This window comes from Haliotis rubra, unplaced genomic scaffold (assembly GCF_003918875.1).
Source record: "Haliotis rubra isolate DU_JTF1 unplaced genomic scaffold, ASM391887v1 Scf98, whole genome shotgun sequence".
NCBI classification, from domain to species: Eukaryota; Metazoa; Mollusca; class Gastropoda; order Lepetellida; family Haliotidae; genus Haliotis; species Haliotis rubra.
Genome location: NW_025767723.1, coordinates 738022 through 760410, shown reverse-complemented (window position 1 = coordinate 760410; position 22389 = coordinate 738022). Strand labels below are relative to the sequence as shown.

General features: G+C 39.9%; 1 protein-coding gene across 3 annotated transcripts in view; it reads left to right on the top strand.

Moving 5' to 3' along the window:
• Window positions 1–3437: 3437 nt before the first annotated feature.
• The window catches only part of LOC124265474 (dystrophin-like), a 40049-nt gene continuing 21097 nt past the window's right edge, over window positions 3438–22389 (top strand). For 2 of the 3 annotated variants that reach the window (XM_046700273.1, XM_046700271.1), the window contains exons 1-3: window positions 3438–3834; window positions 14744–14936; window positions 15174–15355. In XM_046700273.1, coding sequence (XP_046556229.1) covers window positions 15180–15355 — 176 coding nt within the window. In that variant the 5' untranslated portion in view covers window positions 3438–3834; window positions 14744–14936; window positions 15174–15179. Of the gene's footprint in view, window positions 3835–8040; window positions 8200–14743; window positions 14937–15173; window positions 15356–22389 lie in introns of those variants that run through there. The other variant, XM_046700272.1, reaches the window with a different exon arrangement.

The window sequence follows — 22389 nt, the reverse complement described above, 5'->3', positions numbered from 1 at the left end:
TGGAAAAAAGGGATTTGAGGAAGGGAAAGAATTAAAGATAAACAATGAAGGAAGAAGGAAATATTTTGTTTGGAGGGAAGAAGAAGGGAGAGGATGAATGATGACAGCAGTTAAATGAAGATGTGAGAGATCAAAAGACAAAGAACTAGTCAGCTCATGATTTAATTAAACGTCCAGAAGCATGATTCACATTTGTGTTCCTTCTTGAAGATCTGTCTATTTGACGTCTATATTTTCAACTGTATGACATATATGGTAATGTTACAAGAAATATGTGTACATATGGCACATGCCGATAAATAGCAGTATGATATAGATCTTATACATAAAAATGAACATTGAATATATAGAACATTTAAATAACCAGCTGTATGATACATGATATTTATAGCACATAGAGACAAACACTTTATGATATATGGAATATATTGCAAATAGATATAAATACCTGTTTGATATATGTAAGTCATAGCACATTTCAACTGCAGTATGATATATGAGAACACTGAAATATGTAGCTGTATGATATATGTACGCTATAGCCCATTTACACCAGAGTACGGTATATGGAAACACTGTGTCACGCTCACACAGACAGGTGCCATGACTGAGATGTGCAATATGCCAGGTCAGCAGAATATCTCTCTGGTAGAAGATGTTGATTTGGTTAGGTGTACACTTCCACGGAATGGTGCAGTGTTATACGTCAAGGGTTTGTCTGTGAGTTGGTGTGGTTAGATTTACGTTTAGTCTCTGAATATATAATTTAGAAGTAAACCCATTTATATTGAAAAGGAGCCCATGGGAGACCAGAGATTCTGTGCCTGGGGAAATATAGACTTACTTCATTTAGGGCTTTAGCACTGCAGGGAGGGCTAGGCAGTAGGGAAAATAATGTGGTTCAGGGACTGTGAGAAAGACTATGGTGTGGTTTGACATTCAGATGGATGGTATCAGTAGCAGTAAAACGTTTATTTGTGATTCTTTACATATTTAAAAATAACCATGGTTAACAACAGGGAGAGTTGTATGGATACACAACTTCTGTATTATAAAGTGTATCTAGAGAACTCTCCCCTTTGTTCATCACACCAACTTCTAATGCCACTCAAAGAAGTTACCAACATGGTAACCTTGTCCTATTCCCCATCATCACAGGAACATAGAACTGTTTGTGGACCAGCAACATTCAGAAGCAGGTAGTTGTGGCATGAGCTGGATGTTTAGGAAGTGTTACATTTTGTGGCTGTCCAGGCACAGAGGTATGTAATTCATCATAAAGCTGAAAACACTATGTGCTTATTTATGAAGGTTCTTTTCTGATTTCATACTTGTGGCATGAAACCCACCTCCCTCACTTACTCTGCATCGTGTGTAGTAAGTGTAGAAGTGCAGGTACACAGGTGGCTATCTGACAGGTGCGCAGGCCGTCCACCCAGAACACAGTCGGACGACGCCAGCACACATCTGAAGTGTGTCCGATAACAGGGGTGCAGATAACATCCTGTCAGTATATCATATCAGGGTTGTCTTCGGAGGCAAGAGATTCAGATTGATATCTGATGAACTCTATTGGTCAGTGTTTTGATGACATTTGCATAAAATATTTATTTCCTTCATGGTTCAGGTTGTCTGGATCCTTTGATATGTTGACATTGGTGTATACGTAATTGTGTTATTCCTTGTCATCGGGGGAATTATTCATCAATATTGTACACTACTAGAGAGATGGATAGCAGTCGTGTTTCTGAACCAGGAACTCAACCAAGTTTACTAAATGGGAGCAGAGGGAAATCTTTTTCATATAAACTTGATACCTCAATTATATATGTGTCATTCACTGGAATCAATATACAAACTTAAACTTATCGTGAGATATCAAATAGTAATACAATTGGTCTTCATGTACAGATTTCTGTCAAGACCTGTACAGATTTCTGTCAAGACCTGTACAGATTTCTGTCAAGACCTGAAATTAGATAACATAATGCTGATCCATTAAATGTTTAGAATTGAATTTTCTGCCCATCCTAACCAAAGCAATCTTGACTTTAAAGGCTTCTGCAGCAGCGAAATATATATTATATATTAGTAAATATTATTAATGCCGTATCCACTCTAAAAACGTATCGATACATTAGTACCATGGTATACATGACATCCTTTCCCTCCATGTGTATGAGAGAGCATTGTTTCCTGTGTTTCACTGACCCAGGGAGTTCTTCCTTATCACCTCCTGCCATAGTTTACACTGATGAATGTAGAGGTCAGGTGATGGTGACGGCTACAGGGTGTATGTCCAGGCAGTGACCAGGTGGTGTATACAAACCATAATTACCTAGCTCCATAACATATTAACCTACTGAACCTTCCATGTAGACTGCTGATGTTGAGGTACTGCCATGTCGGAGGTATGTCAAGGATGCTGTTCCTCAAACAGTTAACCTACTTGCTCACAGATTGTTGATTGTACAAGTATTTGGAGGAGAAACATTATGTCAGTTTCCTTGACTGAGTAAATATTTAGGCAGGTAAGAAATTGGTGGCAGGATTCAGTCTATCCTGGGATAGTGTAGCTTGTGTCACAACGAGGAAACGATGCGAGCGATGTGTGATGGAATGTAGCCCACATTACTCGCCAAATCACTGATTTAAAACATGTGAATATTTCATAACAAGACAACAGCTTCAGGTAATTTTTTAGTTATTGTTCATGAGATACATTGATAGTGAAATCATATCTGCAAGATTTGTGATCGTCTTTAGGGAATATTCAATTCACTGTGTATGTTTACATTACCATCATCAATCAAGATACAAAAACTCGTCCTCTGTATCTTGGAATTCATTAATAAATAACATAGGAAGCTTTGTTCAGAGCTTATTTCATTAACATGTTTAAATGTTAACATTTCACCATTTTGTATGTTATGTGTTTTCAAGAGGATATGTAATTTCTTGTATCACAAATATAAAATATCCCTTTTTGTTGTATTATAGAAATGTTTACAAGACCGTGAAAAGTGTAACATTAATAAGTAATGTGAGTCTTTAGGAAAACATCACACTTGATCCCAAAGCAGTACAGTGGACAATTTATTGTGTGATTGTTACTCTGACATTCTGCATCCACACATCCCATCATCAGTTTCAGGTCAATCACTCAGGGTTAGGGACACATTAAGAGAGCATTTTTCACTATCATTCCCTGAACATGGTAGATTGTATCGATGTCCCAGCATCACCCCGTTACACCATACTGCCATTAATTGCCTCTCAACACTTCCCTCCTCTGCCTATCCATCCCTCTCTCTCTCTCAGACTTGCTGTGGGAGAGTTCCACATGGAAGTGCTGTGCTGTAATCTGATACATCGCACTGATAACTGCATGGTGTTTTTTATCCTCTCTGGCAGTTATTTTTGAAAGTGTTGTTGGAGCCTCGGCCTGTATCCATCTCATACTCACTACCTGTGTCCAATCTCTGTTTTCGTGGACATGGGGTTTTCCCATCCTGCTGACGGAACACTCTGTTCTCATGGCTGTCTTTGAGAGTTGAAAACGTCAATTGTTTGTGTTCAGGCACCGCTTCACTGGGGCAGGATAACATCGGAAGTGAGAGCTCTGTCGGAATACTGGATGTTCGGGAGTCTATTTTCGTGTGTGTGTTAATTTGTTCATCAACCAAGGTGCCATGAGGGTGGAGTTTAATTGTGCTGTGGTTAAATTACCTTTTACAGATTTAGCAAACTCAGCAAATCTGTTGCAAGTCTGTGATAAAGGTGAAATATATCATGGAGTTGACAATGTTTACAAGTTTAATTCCCTAATTTCAAGTGAGTATACTTTTGTCTTGATGGATTTACAGTTATGTTGGTTTGGGAAATTTGGGATGGATGTGGTTTTGTATTTTTAGCATTGAAGTTCTGGCCATGTTTGTTTACATTGGAAGCCTGTCTGGAGCTGATGCTACAGTGTTACCATGTATTTGTGACAGTATGTTTATGTTACAGGGATAAGTTGAGGTGACATTTTGGTTGCAGTTTTTATTGTGAGGGTTTTGCAGACTGACATCTCTCCCAGAGCTTCTAACAATTTGTCGTTTGAATTAAACACATGGACTTACTGCAGTTTTAACTGCATGACCCATGAGTTAAAGAATTGTGGGATACTGATGACTCAAGTTGTTGGATGCGATATATGGAGATGACTGTATGAGCATGTGTGGTATACAATGTACACAGTATATGAAACATGTGTCAGAGTTCTTGTATTTCCCAACCAAGGTTTGAGACATAAATTCTTGCATGATTTTCGTGAAACGTGTGAGTGTAATAGGTTTTAATTAAAAGTTTTTCTCTTAATTGTTATATATCCTCCCCATCAGAAACATGACTGTCAAATTAAAATATGTTTATTTTGAATTATGTCAACAATATTCAGATATGTTCTCAAGTGATGCCATTCCTGTCTCACATCACAGTGATGTCAACAATGACATCTTGATCAACAAAACAATACGTTGGAGCACATGAATATTCACACAAGATCACATATGAGTTTTAAGAACTTTGTTATTTGTAAACAGTATGTAGTGATTACTGGTCATCACATGGAAATCACATGTATTGCTAGTGTATGCATGACAATTGTCACCCAGCCAGCAGTCATGTGCTTGTTTTGTCTCACATGTTTGGATCCTAAACCAGACATTGAAAAACAGTCTCCTCAAGGATTGCAGACTGGCAGTCTGATGAATTTTAATGTCATAATCAATCATTATGACTTGATGGAATTTAGTTTCAGTAAAAGGATAGTGGTTGGGGGATACAGGATAGTTGCTGGAGGATAGTGGTTGAGGGATACAGGATAGTTGCTGGAGGATAGTGGTTGGGGATACAGGATAGTTGCTGGAGGATAGTGGTTGAAGGATACAGGATAGTTGCTGGAGGATAGTGGTTGGGGATACAGGATAGTTGCTGGAGGATAGTGGTTGAGGGATACAGGATAGTTGCTGGAGGATAGTGGTTGAGGGATACAGGATAGTTGCTGGAGGATAGTGGTTGAGGGATACAGGATAGTTGCTGGAGGATAGTGGTTGAGGGATACAGGATAGTTGCTGGAGGATAGTGGTTGAGGGATACAGGATAGTTGCTGGAGGATATTGGTTGGGGATACAGGATAGTTGCTGGAGGATAGTGGTTGAGGGATACAGGATAGTTGCTGGAGGATAGTGGTTGAGGGATACAGGATAGTTGCTGGAGGATAGTGGTTGAGGGGGATACAGGATAGTGGTTGAGGGAGGATAGTGGATTGGTTGGGGATACAGGATAGTTGCTGGAGGATATTGGTTGGGGATACAGGATAGTTGCTGGAGGATAGTGGTTGAGGGATACAGGATAGTTGCTGGAGGATAGTGGTTGGGGATACAGGATAGTTGCTGGAGGATAGTGGTTGAAGGATACAGGATAGTTGCTGGAGGATAGTGGTTGAGGGATACAGGATAGTTGCTGGAGGATAGTGGTTGAGGGATACAGGATAGTTGCTGGAGGATAGTGGTTGAGGGATACAGGATAGTTGCTGGAGGATAGTGGTTGGGGATAGGGGCTGCTTCCTTGTGGCAGCAGAGTCACCAGTAGATAGGCAGCCTGGTGGTTAAGATGTTGATCAGCGCACTGGACACCCAGGTTCAAATCTCCAGATTCACACAAAATATGGAGCCCTTTCTTCCTATCTTCATATGGCTGGAAAAGCTGGCTACAAATGTAACACTGAATATCAGGCCCTATCCTTGTAATTGTGTTGTATAAAAGCAGGAATTCCAGTTACAATGGGTTTTATTTTATTTTGATCAATGCACTTTGAATTGTCAACATTTGATTGTCAGATAAAGGGTTCAGTTCTAACAATGTTTTTTATCATCCTTCATGACTGTGGAATGCTTAATCTGATCCATCGGCTGTGTTAACTTTGACCTTTCTCTTGCTGGGTTGTAATTTGACACAATCGTTCTTTGCCTCCAGTATCTCGTTAATTTTCTTGTTGACAAATTAAAGGACAGCATTTCAGGAAAGAAATCAGAACCATTGTGGACTTCAGATATAAAACACACACATCGCTCACTTATCGCACCTTAATAGCATTAGATTGTTTTTTACACGATCATGACCTTCACCTTAGAGTCGGCTAAATGAGTAAGGGTGAAAAGATGTTAGAATTAACATGTAAGTATTTCTATCTGGCTTGGGGATGTGTTGTGCCAAGGGAAGCTTCTGTGATGGCTCAATCACATGAGGGCAATTTTCCTGCTGTCTATAATTACTGATTTACCCTTCTCTAATTATTTTTGGTCCATGAATGTGTAAACATTGATCTGTTTCTAAGTATTTTTCTCAGCAAGTCGGTTAATTAGATTGTGATGAGACTGTGTGGAAGTGTTGCTGGGAGTATCGGATTGCATAGCAACATATACTATTGGAAAGAAGTTACAGAACACACAATTTCATATGACTATACTTAATATGTTCCTTATTACAAAGTGTGTATAATTTTAGTTATGATCTTGTAACATTGTAAGTGATATATTACCTGCAAGGAGTATATACATGACATTTACACAAGCTGGGATAAGATGATGTGAATCATTTAAGTTTGCAAGTGTGACCACCCTAAATAGCCCTGAATATCCCTTTATTCAACCAGGATAGACTAACACTTCTAAGCCTCTGTATATATGGGGCTGTGGGGTAGCTTAGTGGTTAAAGCGTTCGCACATCATGCAAAGACCCGAGTTCGATTCCCTACATGGGTACAATGTGTGAAGCCCTTTTTCTGCTTTCCCTTGCCATGATATTGCTGGAATATTGCTAAAATTGGCGTAAAACTAAACTCACTCACTCTGTATATATACAATTCTGATTCAAATAAACATATCATATTAATTCAAAACGACCTGGAGTGACATGGGACATTCAGACCTGAACCTGAGGAAATCTAGACTTGCTGCACTAACAGCCTTAGCGTTTCAGAAAGGGATGGGCAGAAAGGATAATAATACTGTGAGACAGAATGTAGTCTAGTTCTAACCTGGTTCTATTTTTACTGAAAGTACAAACATGAATGAAATATTGTTAGACAGAAAACCAATGTCCCGGTGACTGTAGAGCTTTTATTGAACATAAAATGAAACTGTATTTAATGATGTTGCCTGAAAGCGGACTGCCGCCATGATGAGTAGTTTTCCTCACTTCAAGCATGTGCTATCACTTGGAACATGTGAATGGTGAGGCTAAATTTGACACAACTAGGATAAAAATCTGCTAGTTTTGCCTCATAGAGATGTTTTCCATTCATACTTCAATACAGCTGTGCACATCCTCGGGTTGTCAGCCATCCTGTGTCATGACATTTGTGGGGAACTGTTTCAATCAGGACACCAGGAGCTGATAATGTTTTAGGAAGTAAACTTCTTCTAACTTGTAACATCTACACCTGGTCTACTGTAAGTGTAGGAAATGGATTCTATTTGTGGTCATTTGCAATAATTAATTGAATTAAGTCATATGTATCCTGAACCAAAAACTTCGGGATCAAGAATGTATTTTCTTGTTGTCAAGATTGATTTGCTTGAAATGTGAAAACTGTTCCTTAACTTTTGTGCAGTATATATTCATATGACATTTACAGATTTTCATCCTTGTGTCCAGTTATACGCTGATGTCTACAAGACAAAATGACTACAAAGTAATGCTGTGTGTTGATCATGCATTGTTTGAAAAAAACATACACAAACATAGTAAACGATTGTTTTATGGGCCTATCTGGTCAGTCAATAAACTGAATTCCAGTTTCACTCACACATGGGGATTCAATACACTGTGCTAAATATAGTTGAAGGAGTATTATATAAGTGTCAAGTCCTTAGTGTGTGTGATAAATATAAACATGGTCAGGTTGTGACAACCTGAGTGCAGTGTAGTGCTTGAAGGTGTTAGCATTATTGTGCAGTTGTGAACGAGGGCTGGAAGGTAACCTAGCTGAAGTGTTGCGTGAGGGCCAAAGTTGACATCAATATAAGGAATCAAACCTTGGTCTTAAGCATGACAAGCCACCGCTTCAACCACCATGCTATTCCGCAGTCCCTGAAAGCTGCTCCCATGAAGATCCATGTTAGAAGAGGTCTTCAGCAACCCATGTTGTTGGTAAGATACAGATATAGGATTCACTTGATCAGGTTCATCTGACCTGACATGTTTGATGCATGTTATTGTATCCGAATTCCATAGATCAATGCTCCTGATATCAGTGCCTGGATTGTCTGATCTAGTCTTGATTATGTACAGTTCGCCAATAGCTCCTGGGAGCATCTTAACCAGAAACGTAAACAAAGCTGAAACAATGTGTCTGGCCTTGAGACCAACTCTGTTTTTTCTACCTCCACCAGCGAGACCTCCTCAGACAAGGGCATTAATTCTGTCTCTTTCACAACCAGGCATCTTACACAAAGAGACATTCTTATTGTTACAAATTTAATTTTGCTGTGACATTGTTTTTGCCAGTCTGGGAATGTAAAGTTTTGGAGGTTGTTTGCTTTGTTTAAAATTGTTCCTGATATGTTGTTGCCCACATACCGGTAGGTGATGCAATATATCGTAACTTTGTAGCTGCAAGTGTACATGATAATTGTTTATGTTATGTTTCTGTATGAATAGAAAGATGACTAAAACTGTGACATGTCCTCAAAACAGTTTTCTCAGCGGAATACTGTGTAGAAATTAAAATTAAAATCAAGGGATCTTAAAACACAATGCATGAAGCAAGGTACCACAAGTCTACGCCTCAAATACTGTTACAGAAAAATGATAAGATCCCCACCTCTCCCTATAACATCAGAATAAGTTTATGTTTTGAAACAAAGATATTGGTTAAAGTATTTATCATTAAGATCCTTGCCACCTAGTGCAGAGTGACATACCGTGCAGTATTACGACAGATTCAATGCAGTATTAGGACAGATTCAATCTGCTGTCGACACTGAATACAAAACCAGGTCATCGTGACCTGGCTGATAACTTGGGCATGATTAAGGACAGCCCAACCTTCTGATCACATCGACCTCTTGATCCCAGTGAGAGGCTTACAACAAGAAATGGAAAGTCGGTGTAAAAACTCCTTTGTTTTGCCATCTCATGAGTTAACGAGTCACATTTTGTCATTGATAATCCAGCTCAAATTTGTCTTTAGGTTTTGTACATGTTTCAAGGTATTTCCGTCTCCGATGTAAATTTGTCCCTTGTAAATGAGTTGTTGTATGTAGAGTTATGGCTGCGGGATGTGGTGGAGACAACATCAGGTGCTAATGATGATGAATGAAGGCTGTTGATGCAAGGTTTCCATAGAACCGGTAGACTGTTAGGTCAAGGATTCCTTGTGCTGCTTCTCCGCATTCGGGAGATAGAGGTCCAGTATACAGGTATACCATGATTTCACATAATGTATATGTATTAAAATAGTTTTGGAAAATAACATATTTTGTTTTTCAAAATGATGCATATTTTCATTATGTTGGCACAGTTTAAATCAGTGACAAATCAAATTTAAAAAAATAAATTTAGAAATTAGCAACTAATTCCAATGATCAAAAATGACCCCCAGCTTGTAATATGTAATGTGCATATTACATATGTGTTCTGACCAAAGCAACATCCAACTAAATGGCAGCTGATGAAGAAGTTGTCAGAAATGTGCAGGTATTTTGGAGTATTGGTCCATTCTACTGATGTTTTTAGGTGATAGGAAAGAATATATTGTGTTGCATCTTGCAATGCATGAATATTTACTGCAGTAAATTGCACAACAAATTTCAAACAAATTCCTATTACTGCTAAAAGGAAACCATACGTGTTTAAGTGTTAACACCATTGATAATATCCATCTAATCCACAGACAAGTCCACCAACAAGTGGCTTATTTAATAGTTTCACACTTTTCTTACTAATGGCCAAGTGGCCAAGTCTAACCCTGTAATGTACTGATGGCAGTTTTCAAAATTTAAGTGACCCTTAGATCCTGGAGGTCAGCCTGATAGTCTTTGACTGTGGGAACCAAGGACCAGCATTAGGGTCTGACCAGGGCCACGTTCCTCAAAGCGATCGTAGCGCTAAGGTGATCGTAACTCCCATACTTTAACATAGACTTACGACTGTCGTAGCACTATGATCGCTTTGAGGAATGGGACCCAGGACATGTGATGATCTGCTGTATTACAGACACTGTCAAATCCAAGTTCAGTGTTCAGAAACCCACCCTTGTCACTGGATGATAATCACCTTGGTGACGTTCCACTAACCGATTTTAGCCCTACGCCAATCGTAAACCCCTAAAATCCCAATCTTAGCGTGACGTTACGATCGGCATACCGTTCCACTAACCAATCTTCCTCATGTCAATCGTAAAGTTAAGATCCAAAGTCTAATTTGCTCATGACCAACTAAAATCGTTAAAATCAATCGTAGAGAAACCAAAATGGTGGCTTTCATATTCTATGTGAAGAAGAAGAGCGAGCATTTCACCGTGAACGTCCCCTAAAATCCCCAATGAAATGAATTTGTTTATTTCTGTGATGTAAACAAACACTGCACTGAAGCCTTACAAATGTTGGGCCAGTCTGACCACTGTCCTCATGGGAACACAACCGAGGGTGTCGGTGTAATACATTTGTTCAACAATATTGCAACGTCATGGTTAATAATAGGTAGGGGTCATGAAGTGAACAATGTTCTGAAACAAAAGGATACAAATATGTTTGATTTCTCTGTGCTTATTTGGTAGGGGATTCTAAATTTTAGGGCAGGCCGGGTGTTTTTCAAGACCACTGACAGATTCTAGATACGTTATCAGATGATGTGCTTGTGGTGAGGTAGAGGTGTTCACACCCACTTGCCCCTGAAACCAAGGTGCTCACTACCCTAATATTTTGCTCGAGGTTTTTTCTCCACTTTTACACTTGGTTCCAAAACTACTTCCTCGCATTTCTCTATCTCTCGCACGAAAGAGTCTCGATCTAAGCTTGGATCGGATCGTAAGATCGGGACCGGCTACGATCGGCCTAAGATCGGTTAGTGGAACGGGTGTAACTTTTAGCTAAGACGATTGTAAAATTGGCGTAACTTGCTAAGATTGATCTTGGATAAGATAGGTTTGTGGAACGGCACCCTGAGCGATTTCTTGGGCTTACTGGCTGGGTTGATGTAATACATGTCATCTTGTGCTCATAGATTGATGTTCATTATGTCAATCTAAGGACTTTCTAATCCGACTTACTTATTTGTTTGTTGTATAACATCTCACTCAGCAATATTCCAGCTATTGGAGGAGATCTGTAAATAATCGAATATGGACCAGACAATCCAGTGATCAACAGCATGAGCATCGATCTACGCAATTGGGATACGATAACGTGTCAACCAGGTCAGCAAGTCTATCCACCTGATCCTGTTAGTCGCCTCTTACGACATGTTATGTTATTTTTAACTTAATGTTTAGAAGGGGCGGTGGGGTGGCCTAGTGGTTAAAGCGGTCGCTCATCATGCCAAAGACCTGGGTTCGATTCCCGACATGAGTACAATGTGTGAATCCCACTTCTGGTGTCCCCATGATATTGCTGGAATATTGTTAAAAGTGGCGTAAAACTAAACTCACTCACTCACTCACTTATATTTAGAATTTACAACTGATATCTTGATCTCAACAATATTTTGTTCTGAGATTCAGAACACTGATGTCATGAATCGTTTGGATTCCTGTTTTAGAATTATTAGTGCAAACTATTAACTACCTGGGAAACGTAAAATAAACTATGGCTGGCTGCAAACAATGCACAATAGATTGACAGTTTAATCTTTGTTCACTTCATGTTTGTTTCTCAAGCTTCTATAATGGACATTAAGTGCTGGGTAATCAAATATGGCTAATCAGAAAATCTCCGTTTAATATGTCCCTCTTGTTGTTTGTGTGAGCACTGGGTGTGATATGGCCAGTCATCAATAATGGTCAATACATGCTGTGGGTAACTGATTATACTTGCTGCCAGTCAATATGTGCCGTTATGGAGCCGAGCTCACAATGATCTGTACAAGATCTGGTGTGCTCTTGTTGCCAGTCAAACTACAAAGTCTCATGCACACTGTACTTTATGTGATCTGGTGTAGACCTGTCACTATGATCTGTACAAGATCTGGTGTAGACCTGTCACAATAATCTGTTCAAGATCTGATATAGACCTGTCACAATAATCTGTACAAGGTGTGATATAGACCTGTCACAATAATCTGTACAAGATCTGATATAGACCTGTCACAATAATCTGTACAAGGTCTGATATGGACCTGTCACAATAATCTGTACAAGATCTGATATAGACCTGTCACAATAATCTGTACAAGGTCTGATATAGACCTGTCACAATAATCTGTACAAGGTCTGATATAGACCTGTCACAATAATCTGTACAAGGTCTGATATAGACCTGTCACAATAATCTCTACAAGATCTGATATAGACCTGTCACAATAATCTGTACAAGATCTGATATAGACCTGTCACAATTATCTGTACAAGATCTGATATAGACCTGTCACAATAATCTGTACAAGATCTGGTGTGCTCTTGTTGCCAGTCAAACTACAAAATCTGATGTACACTGTACTTTATGTGATCTGGTGTAGACCTCTCATTATAATCTGTACAAGGTCTTGTTGCCAGTCAAAATACAAATTCTGATGTACACTGTACTTTATGTGATCTGGTGTAGACCTCTCATTATAATCTGTACAAGGTCTTGTTGCCAGTCAAAATACAAATTCTGATGTACACTGTACTTTATGTGATCTGGTGTAGACCTCTCATTATAATCTGTACAAGGTCTTGTTGCCAGTCAAAATACAAATTCTGATGTACACTGTACTTTATGTGATCTGGTGTAGACCTCTCATTATAATCTGTACAAGGTCTTGTTGCCAGTCAAAATACAAATTCTGATACAAAATACTTTGTGGTCTGACATAGACTTGCTGCCTATGACTATACTCTGTACAAGGTCTTTTAGTTAGTTAAAAGTAGTTTGTTATTCGCATTATGCAAAGAAACTTGGCTGAGATAAAAACCCAACAGTTTGTTATACCAATCAGTTCATTATAAGTGTGTTGGTGATGAACCTGGTCTAATTTAAATACAAATGGAAATCAAGGACATCTTTTTACTGATATTTTGCACATGATATTGGAATAAAAATGGCTTGGCTTGTAGTCGTTTAAGTTTAACTACCTAAAAGGGGATGTCAGTGTCGACAATAATCTTGTCTGAAAACTCGAGTCCAGTGTTTCCATCAGTGAGGGAGTCACCAGACTACTTCTTGTTTTCATTTGGAGTCTGAATTATTCTGGCATTAACAATTATTGTAATTGTGGAAGCAGAAATTTATTAAATATGACTTTAAGCAATTGGGTATGCATGTGCTGAACTGAGGGAATATTAAGTTGTTCCATGGTGGGAGAACATCGTTATGTGATACGAACAGTGGAGTGAGCGTAGCACCACGCAGCCTCTGGCAAAAGGGAACTTGATCTCTTGGAAGAATTGTTTTTGTTTTCATCTCTTGACCGGTTCAAAAAATCCATTTTTGATTCATGAAATCATGACATTGTTAAAAAATATCCTAACTTAAAACGAAAAGTAATTAATGGAATAACAGGACAAAAAAGTAAGTTTTTGTATGAGGGTCCTAACCTGTCTGTTATTAGATAACGATTTGCCAGTGTTTTAATAGTTGACTGTGTCATTAATCATCGGAACGAGACCTTGAATTATGATATTGTGCTACATGTTTTGTTCTTTGTCCTGTCTATGGTAATAACCACTGACAGGAGGCCAAGTTTGAGAGAGAGCCATTTTAATTCCTGAAATTTGGTCTCCGAACAATGAAGATGGCACTCTCCTTGCACCATGTAACAGGCATGTAATATGAACTTGTATCAGTAAGTAGTTCCTGTGCTCTTTAAATCAAATTACTTAGGACTGTTTGTCTAGTATCTTGACATTTGTGGTTGGTATGTTCATGGTCATTTGTTTAGAAGCATCATATGAAGGTTTGTTTATATTCTGCTTTTGGAAATGTTCTATTGCGACATTTCAGCATGAAACAGAGACCTTGCAGTGGATGGTATTTCGGCCACTCATTTGTCAAGGGCTTTGTATTTATTGGGAGAGAACGTTTTGTTATTGCTTCTATTTTGGACTAGTCAGAATGTCATGACAAATCATTGTTCAATTTCCGTTTGACGAGTGCATTCAATAGTCCAGGCCCTGATTGTCCAGGATGTCCAGTCTCATGGTGACTGTAGACTGACATTTAGTCTCAGAAGCGTAGTTATTTCTTATTTAGAAATACATATCAACAAAATAAAAAAATGCACATGGAGCCCAGAACAATTCTTTATTTCAGATCGAGGCAATCTAGACTTGCCACATCATTCTCGACTTTTACTTAGACACCTTTTTAAGTTTTGTTTCGAGAGACAAACTAGACTGTTTGCAATGTCTGCTTATTTAGGAAAAAGCTCTCTACCCGTATCTTATTGATCCTTAAATGTTGTGATCCAAAAGATATAGTACAATCCACATTAAATGAATGTATTCTTAATGACTTTGACTTTAGAGGAGACTGTGAGATTGCTGTTTGTTTTCCAGTCTGCCATGTCCATGAGCAGCTCTGAGAGCAGACACAGTACCATGAGCACCACGTTCCTCTGATCTCCTGTCCTACCAGGATGCCCTTGAGAACGTCCTCACCTGGCTGCTGGAGGCAGAGGAGGTCATCGAGAAACAAGCCTCCATTGGACACCTCGTCTACAGTGTCAAGAAACAGTTTAATGAACATGAGGTACGTCTGCTAACACATATGACAGCAAGAGATAGCACACAGTTCTCATCTAGTTGCTATTCTCCATACAGTATAAGTGTACAAGAACATATGGTTGACTATTGGACATGAGTACAAGATGTAGATGCTGTCACCCAAACACAACCCACCCAAATGCAATCCACACTAAAATAACTATGCACCATCCTTGTACATTGAACCCTTGACCAGTTGTGATACCAACTTGTCTCCTTGCAGGAGTTTATGCTGGAACTGACCAAGCACCAGGACAGTATTGGGAATGTCCTGAAGGAAGGAAATGACCTCATTGCAGAGGGCAAGGTCACGGAAGAGGAGGAGAATGAAATCCGTGTTCAGATGGGATTACTTAACAATCGGTGGGAAGACCTCCGTCTCAAGGCCCTTGACAGACAGAGCAGGTATGTATATCTTATACTTCCCTTGGGGTTCCCAATGTAGAGTGAACATACAGCATCTATCCTTATTTCAAGGGCCTCATAATGGGTTGTTTTAACTAACAGATTTTGCATCATCCTACTGTGGAACATTGGTCATGCTCTCAGTCACTGGTTTGCCAGAACTTGTCTAGATGCTATGCTGTAGCTTGATCCTAGTTAAAATGAAAATAGATTTGACTGTGAAAGCTATCTCATGAATGTGTTTAGGTATTTGTTCTTGGCAATAGCGGTGACACTGTGAGTGGTATAAACCAGTTGACTTAGTCTGATTGTTCATGGAAAGCATATTAGCAGCACTGGGATCTTATTCTAACTAGATTAGCCTTAATCTGCAGGTGTGAAGATTAGGAACTCGATTACTGCATGCATGGTCAAACTCTGAGCTCTGGGATAATCTCAGGAGTTTTTGCCCTGTCATTGTGGTGTCCCACCGTTACAGTCACATAGAGATCCTGTCACTGTGGTGTCCCACCATTACAGTTACATAGAGATCCTGTCACTGTGGTGTCCCACCATTACAGTCACATAGAGATCCTGTCACTGTGGTGTCCCACCATTACAGTTACATAGAGATCCTGTCACTGTGGTGTCCCACCATTACAGTCACATAGAGATCCTGTCACTGTGGTGTCCCACCATTACAGTCACATAGAGATCCTGTCACTGTGGTGTCCCACCATTACAGTCACATAGAGATCCTGTCACTGTGGTGTCCCACCGTTACAGTCACATAGAGATCCTGTCACTGTGGTGTCCTGTCACCGTGTACAGTCACATAGAGATCCTGTCACTGTGGTGTCCCAGTCATTACAGTCACATAGAGATCCTGTCACTGTGGTGTCCCACCATTACAGTCACATAGAGATCCTGTCACTGTGGTGTCCCACCATTACAGTCACATAGAGATCCTGTCACTGTGGTGTCCCACCATTACAGTCACATAGAGATCCTGTCACTGTGGTGGTGTCCCATAGAGATCCTTACAGTCCCACCATTAGAGACATAGAGATCCTGTCACTGTGGTGATCCTGTCACTGTGGTGTCCCACCGTCACATACAGTCACATAGAGATCCTGTCACTGTGGTGTCCCACCCCACACATAGAGATTACAGTTACAGTCACATAGAGATCCTGTCACTGTGGTGTCCCACCGTTACAGTCACATAGAGATCCTGTCACTGTGGTGTCCCACCGTTACAGTCACATAGAGATCCTGTCACTGTGGTGTCCCACCATTACAGTCACATAGAGATCCTGTCACTGTGGTGTCCCACCATTACAGTCACATAGAGATCCTGTCACTGTGGTTCCCAGTCACATCCTGTCACTGTGGTGTCCCAGTCACATAGAGATCCTGTCACTGTGGTGTGTACAGTCACATAGAGATCCTGTCACTGTGGTGTCCCACCGTTACAGTCACATAGAGATCCTGTCACTGTGGTGTCCCACACATTACACCATTACAGTCACATAGAGATCCTGTCACTGTGGTGTCCCACCATTACAGTCACATAGAGATCCTGTCACTGTGGTGTCCCACATAGAGATCATTACAGTCACATCCCAGAGATCCTGTCACTGTGGTGTCCCACCATTACAGTCACATTACAGTCACATAGAGATCCTGTCACTGTGGTGTCCCACCATTACAGTCACATAGAGATCCTGTCACTGTGGTGTCCCACCATTACAGTCACATAGAGATCCTGTCACTGTGGTGTCCCACCATTACAGTCACATAGAGATCCTGTCACTGTGGTGTCCCACCATTACAGTTACATAGAGATCCTGTCACTGTGGTGTCCCACCGTTACAGTCACATAGAGATCCTGTCAGGTGATGATCAGTTCTTGTTGTCAGCAATAATTGGTTGGTTGCTTTGTTGTTAAATGCCACACTCAGCCATATTTCAGGTATATGGCGATAGTCTGTAAGTAGTCGAGTCTGGACCAGACAATCCAGTGATCAACAGCATGAGCCTCAATCTACACAATTTAGATATGATGATATGTGTCAACCAAGTCTGCTTGCCTGACCACCTGATCCCGTTAGTCGCCTGTTACGACAGTGTCAGCAATACTGACCACCTGATCCCATTAGTCGCCTGTTACGACAGTGTCAGCAATACTGACCACCTGATCCCGTTAGTCGCCTGTTACGACAGTGTCAGCAATAAAGATTAATCGGAAATATTTTATTCATCATACTTTTATTGAAAAAATTGACTCTCAAATGTGCACGCAACTTGAACTTGAGAAAAAAGCATTTATTTAATTAAAAGAGCTGACACTGTCGAACAACACTATTATGTGCTTCCATTAAATGTCAGTATGTACTCCACCTGATTGTCTGAGATGCTCTTGGATTCAGACATCTGTTTCATGATTATATGGTATACAGTTTGAGAGTGACAGTTCCCATATAACGTGGGCATTAGCCAGAGTATGTCGAATAATCAGGATCACCATCTTCAATAAGCAAGTCATCAATGTCTTGACAGCGTTATAAGGGGCCTGTTTATCAGTAGATTGCAACTGCTGTTTACATGCATGGCCACCAGCTGACTACAGTGTCTAGGGGGGCACCTGCTGTAGCTGATTACACTGTCTCAGACGAGGAGGTAGTCCTTGGAAATATACCACTGGTGTGTGGCAGGTTCATCTGTTAGATTTTTATAACAGTGACATTGTGCAGTCACAGTGCAGGGGTGTGAGTGGTGGAGTAGCCTAGTGGTTCAAGTGTTCGCCTGTCATGCCGAAACCCAGGTTCAGTTCCCGACATGGGTACAATGTGAGAGACTCATTTCTGGTGGCCCTACAGTGATACTGCTGGAATACTGCTAAAAAGGGTAGAAAATGATACCCATTCAGTCACATTGCTGAGTTGTCCATGTTCTTAAGATCTGAGGAAATAACAATACATATTTTAATGCATTGACATAATAAGAGATGGGACAATAGGATAGATTCATACAAGAGGCTGCCAGCCTCTCTTGCCATTCAGCATACCACTTATATTGTCTTGGTCCCCGGTTCAAGAACTCGTGAGTCACATCCGTGTATACAACTGAATTTTTACATAGAATGTATACTCATGCATGCAGATAAGATTAGAGCTGAATATTTTATTGATTTTCACTTGAGACAAAATACAAAGAGAGGAAGTTAAGCTCAACATTGACTTGCTGACATCCATGAACCAGATAAACCTCCATGGCATCCGGCATCCGGCATCCGGCATCCGGCATCCTGCAGTATGTCATCTGTGTTAGTGTCTCCTTCCAGAATATGTTGCTGAAGTATCGATCAAAGCTTCATATAACTGCCTCTCGCTCTCATGAACACATCAAAATTTAAAGCCCAAGGTAGTGTTCACAATTCTGCATGAACATCAGTGACTCCTGTCAATATCTTATTGCAAACACCTTTAGTTTTGGAGGGTGAATGAAATTTGAATACAACCCAAGAACCTCAAAAACCTGAGTCCTTAATGACTAAAACTTCCAAACTCTGCCAGTGCAGTACACAAGTATGAAGCACATTAAGTAAATCTGCAACATTCTCCCTCCTTTGAGTTCATTTCCCTCGTTCAGTATGAAGCCGTAAGATGCTATTAATGATAGATAAGTTTGTCAGATTTTGATATGGCTTCTAATAGTCCTCACATAAAACTCCAGGGAAAATATTGCGATTTTTTCAGTGGACATCAAACTGAAGTGTTAATGGCTACATGGTATATGATTCATACTTCCCTAAATCACGATATACTGGGGTTATATACACTCTAAATCACGATATACTGGGGTTATATACTCTCTCTGCAGTAATAGCAGGGAGGTGTCCTTCATCAAATACATGCATCTGTCCAATCTGGGAAACATTTCACTTAAAGTACAGATAAGGTTGATTTCTTGCACATAACATGACAGTGCAGATCATAGATCAGCTATCACCCACCCTCTGTAGCATTGCTCATATCTCAATTGATATATATATAACTAAAAACGAGTTAAAGAGCATCTAAAGTAGAGGGCTATGTGTCATGACACCAACCAATAAAGTTATGATTATTATATGAAAACAATTGATGTCCTTTAATTTCTTTTGAGTTCATCCCTTGGTTAACAGACTGGATGGAGTGGTCAGGATAGAAGATTGATACCTCAATGGCTGGGGATGTTACTCATTATGTCAACCATGGTTCACTTGATCCGCAATATGTCTAAAACTGCATGATACAGCTGAATAATACTGACTGGCATTCACATTGCTTCGAAGTATCTCCCATATTATACACCAGAAGGTGTTAGAAGTGAGCTGAATAAGATTTCTATCATTGATACAGCTGCCCTGTCTAAAGGCGTCGTAATCAAATGTGCAGAGTATCAATCCTTTAGTCCTTTAGTCCTTTAGTCCTTTAGTTATTGTATGAAGATCCCACTTTGCTCTGTTTATGTGTCTACATTTGGCAGTGCCATACCACTGCTTGTGGTTTGCACCAGAACATTATAACCATATACAGTGTTGAACTAAACTTTATCACTAATTGATTGGGAGCGATGGGTAGCCTCCTGCTTAAGGCATCACTTGTCACATCGAAGACCCCGGGTTCGATTCCACACATGCATTCAGTGTGTGAAGCCCATTTCTGGTGTCCCCTGCCGTGATATTGCTGGAAATCTGGAATATTGCTAAAAGCAATCATGCCAATAAAACTTACAAGAAATTGTATTGACTGTATTAAAGCTCTTTTGCTGTGTTTTTTTTTAATTAGCTGAATAGAAATAAAAATCACAGGCAGATATTGTAGTTTTAATGGTAGTCTTTGTTTGTTGGACGTACTCAGCCACAATACTGCACACTCAAACCGATCTGACTTCAAAGGATCAGTCGTGTTAAAGGGCCATTGATTTGTGATAAAAGTGTCTGTAATGGTCTGAATATTTGATGATACCTCACAAAAAAACTTTGCGTCTTTGCTGAGAATCATGAAATAATAATTGAAAAACAATCACTACAAGGGCACAACAGTTTGGAAAGTGTGTCATACATGACTGAAAACATGGAGTTTAACTGGAGGATTAGATGTAATGGTAGCAAGATGGTTCGGAGTGTCAAAACTAACAAATTTGAAGACAATATGGTGGCAAGGGTTCGCTCATCATAATATAGATCTTTGTTTGAAACGTTTCATCTGAAACCCACAATAATGTAAGACTGGGAATTGGTGAAGCATTGTGAAGGGTAGCCCCATGGTTAAAGCGTTCTCTCTCGACACGCCAAAGGCAGGGTTCTTTTTCCCACATGGGTACATGGGCTCATTTCTGGTGTCCCCCGCCGTGATATTACTCGAATATTGCTAAAAGCTGCATAAAATCCAACTCACTCACTTACTCCCAAATAATCAGTGATTGGCAGGGGTCCAGCTTACCTGGTTACACTTCTTGATGTGCTTATGACTGTACATCATTTATTTCTGATGCAACCATTTCGGTTTCCTGTGATGTCTGACACAGTTGCCATCAACATAAAGTCATGCACTCATTCCTTTTAATATTAGATCTTTGAGTTTGCTATTTCCAAAACTGAACTGGTTTCTTACACATGTTTAAATAGATCTCTAGAAAGATAATAAGGTTAGAATAGTTCATCATCTAACTTTTGCATTATGTAGGAGGTGACCTCACTCACTCACTCACTCACTCACTCACTCACTCACTCACTCACTCACTCACTCACTCACTCACTCACTCACTCACTCACTCACCCACAGTTGTATCACCATTGTCTGATGATAACAACAAAATGTCTCTTCCAATTTGTTTGGAAACTGTTACCTGTCAGTGTCTAAAACTCATAGCCCTCTAGTCTGTCAAAACAGGACATAAGAAAAGCATTAAACGTATTCTTCTTTGACATCTCTGATCCAAAAGGTTTTATTCCTACAGCTCCAGAGAAAATAAGGCCATTAGGTAAATGCTGCCAGAAAAATAACTTCCCAAAGTATTAATGGGGACATTGAACTGGCAGCTGCATGGTCGGCAATGCAACATTTATACACCGCTGACAGAAGAGCAGTAGGAGCGGTTCTTGTCAGACATCAGAAGGAACCAAACGGCATCCTACCCAATACTGTGTTGTGAGAACCCCTCACCTGCCACTGTGTCGGCACGGCGCCAACACTTGGCTGTCAGTATTTATAAGTGCCGCTAATGTTTGATATATGGAGCATAAATTCTTATCCAGACTTTGATGGTCTTGCACTCCTTTGATCAAGAGGGAAGTATATTTTATGAATGATGACAAACTTAAAGTGATTGATTCTTATAATGAAATGGGACTGATAAAATTGCGTTAGATTTTGTTTGTTTTTGTTTTGTATTGAAATACTAAGTACTTATTGAAACGTATGTTATGATTGAATTATTAGTTTCTGAAAGAGATCCTCTGAAAAGTTTGTGAATTTTGTATTTTGGAAAAACATATTGACTGTGAATTGATGTCTTAAAACAATGTTTTTCTCTGAGGAACCTTCTAAGTCACACATGTTACACTTTCTCAGTAAAGTTCAGATTCTAGTACTTTTGGGTTGAGTCTCATCCGGGATTCAAACCCATGCTCTCAGAGTCACGCATCCTAATTGCTAGCACACAATGTCAGCCATCTAACCCACTCAGCCACCTCGGCTTCCTCTGACTTTGTGTCAGTGGAAGCACTTGAACAGCAGACAAGGTACACTCAGACAGAATCCACTCACTGAAGCATCTTGTCTGCCTGTGGCTGTGTGCTGTAATAGGATGTGTAACATGTAGAGATCTCTGTGGCAGACGTCAATGGGAGGAAGAGTTTAGATGTGTTTTTGATGTAGGTAAACATTCATCTTTGAAGTTGAAGATGCCTGTAATTACTTCTCTGACCTCTCTTCTCGAAATGATTAAAATTTATGGAACATCAAACAGTGTCTGTTTCATAGGTAGCCGCGTGTAAAATGATGG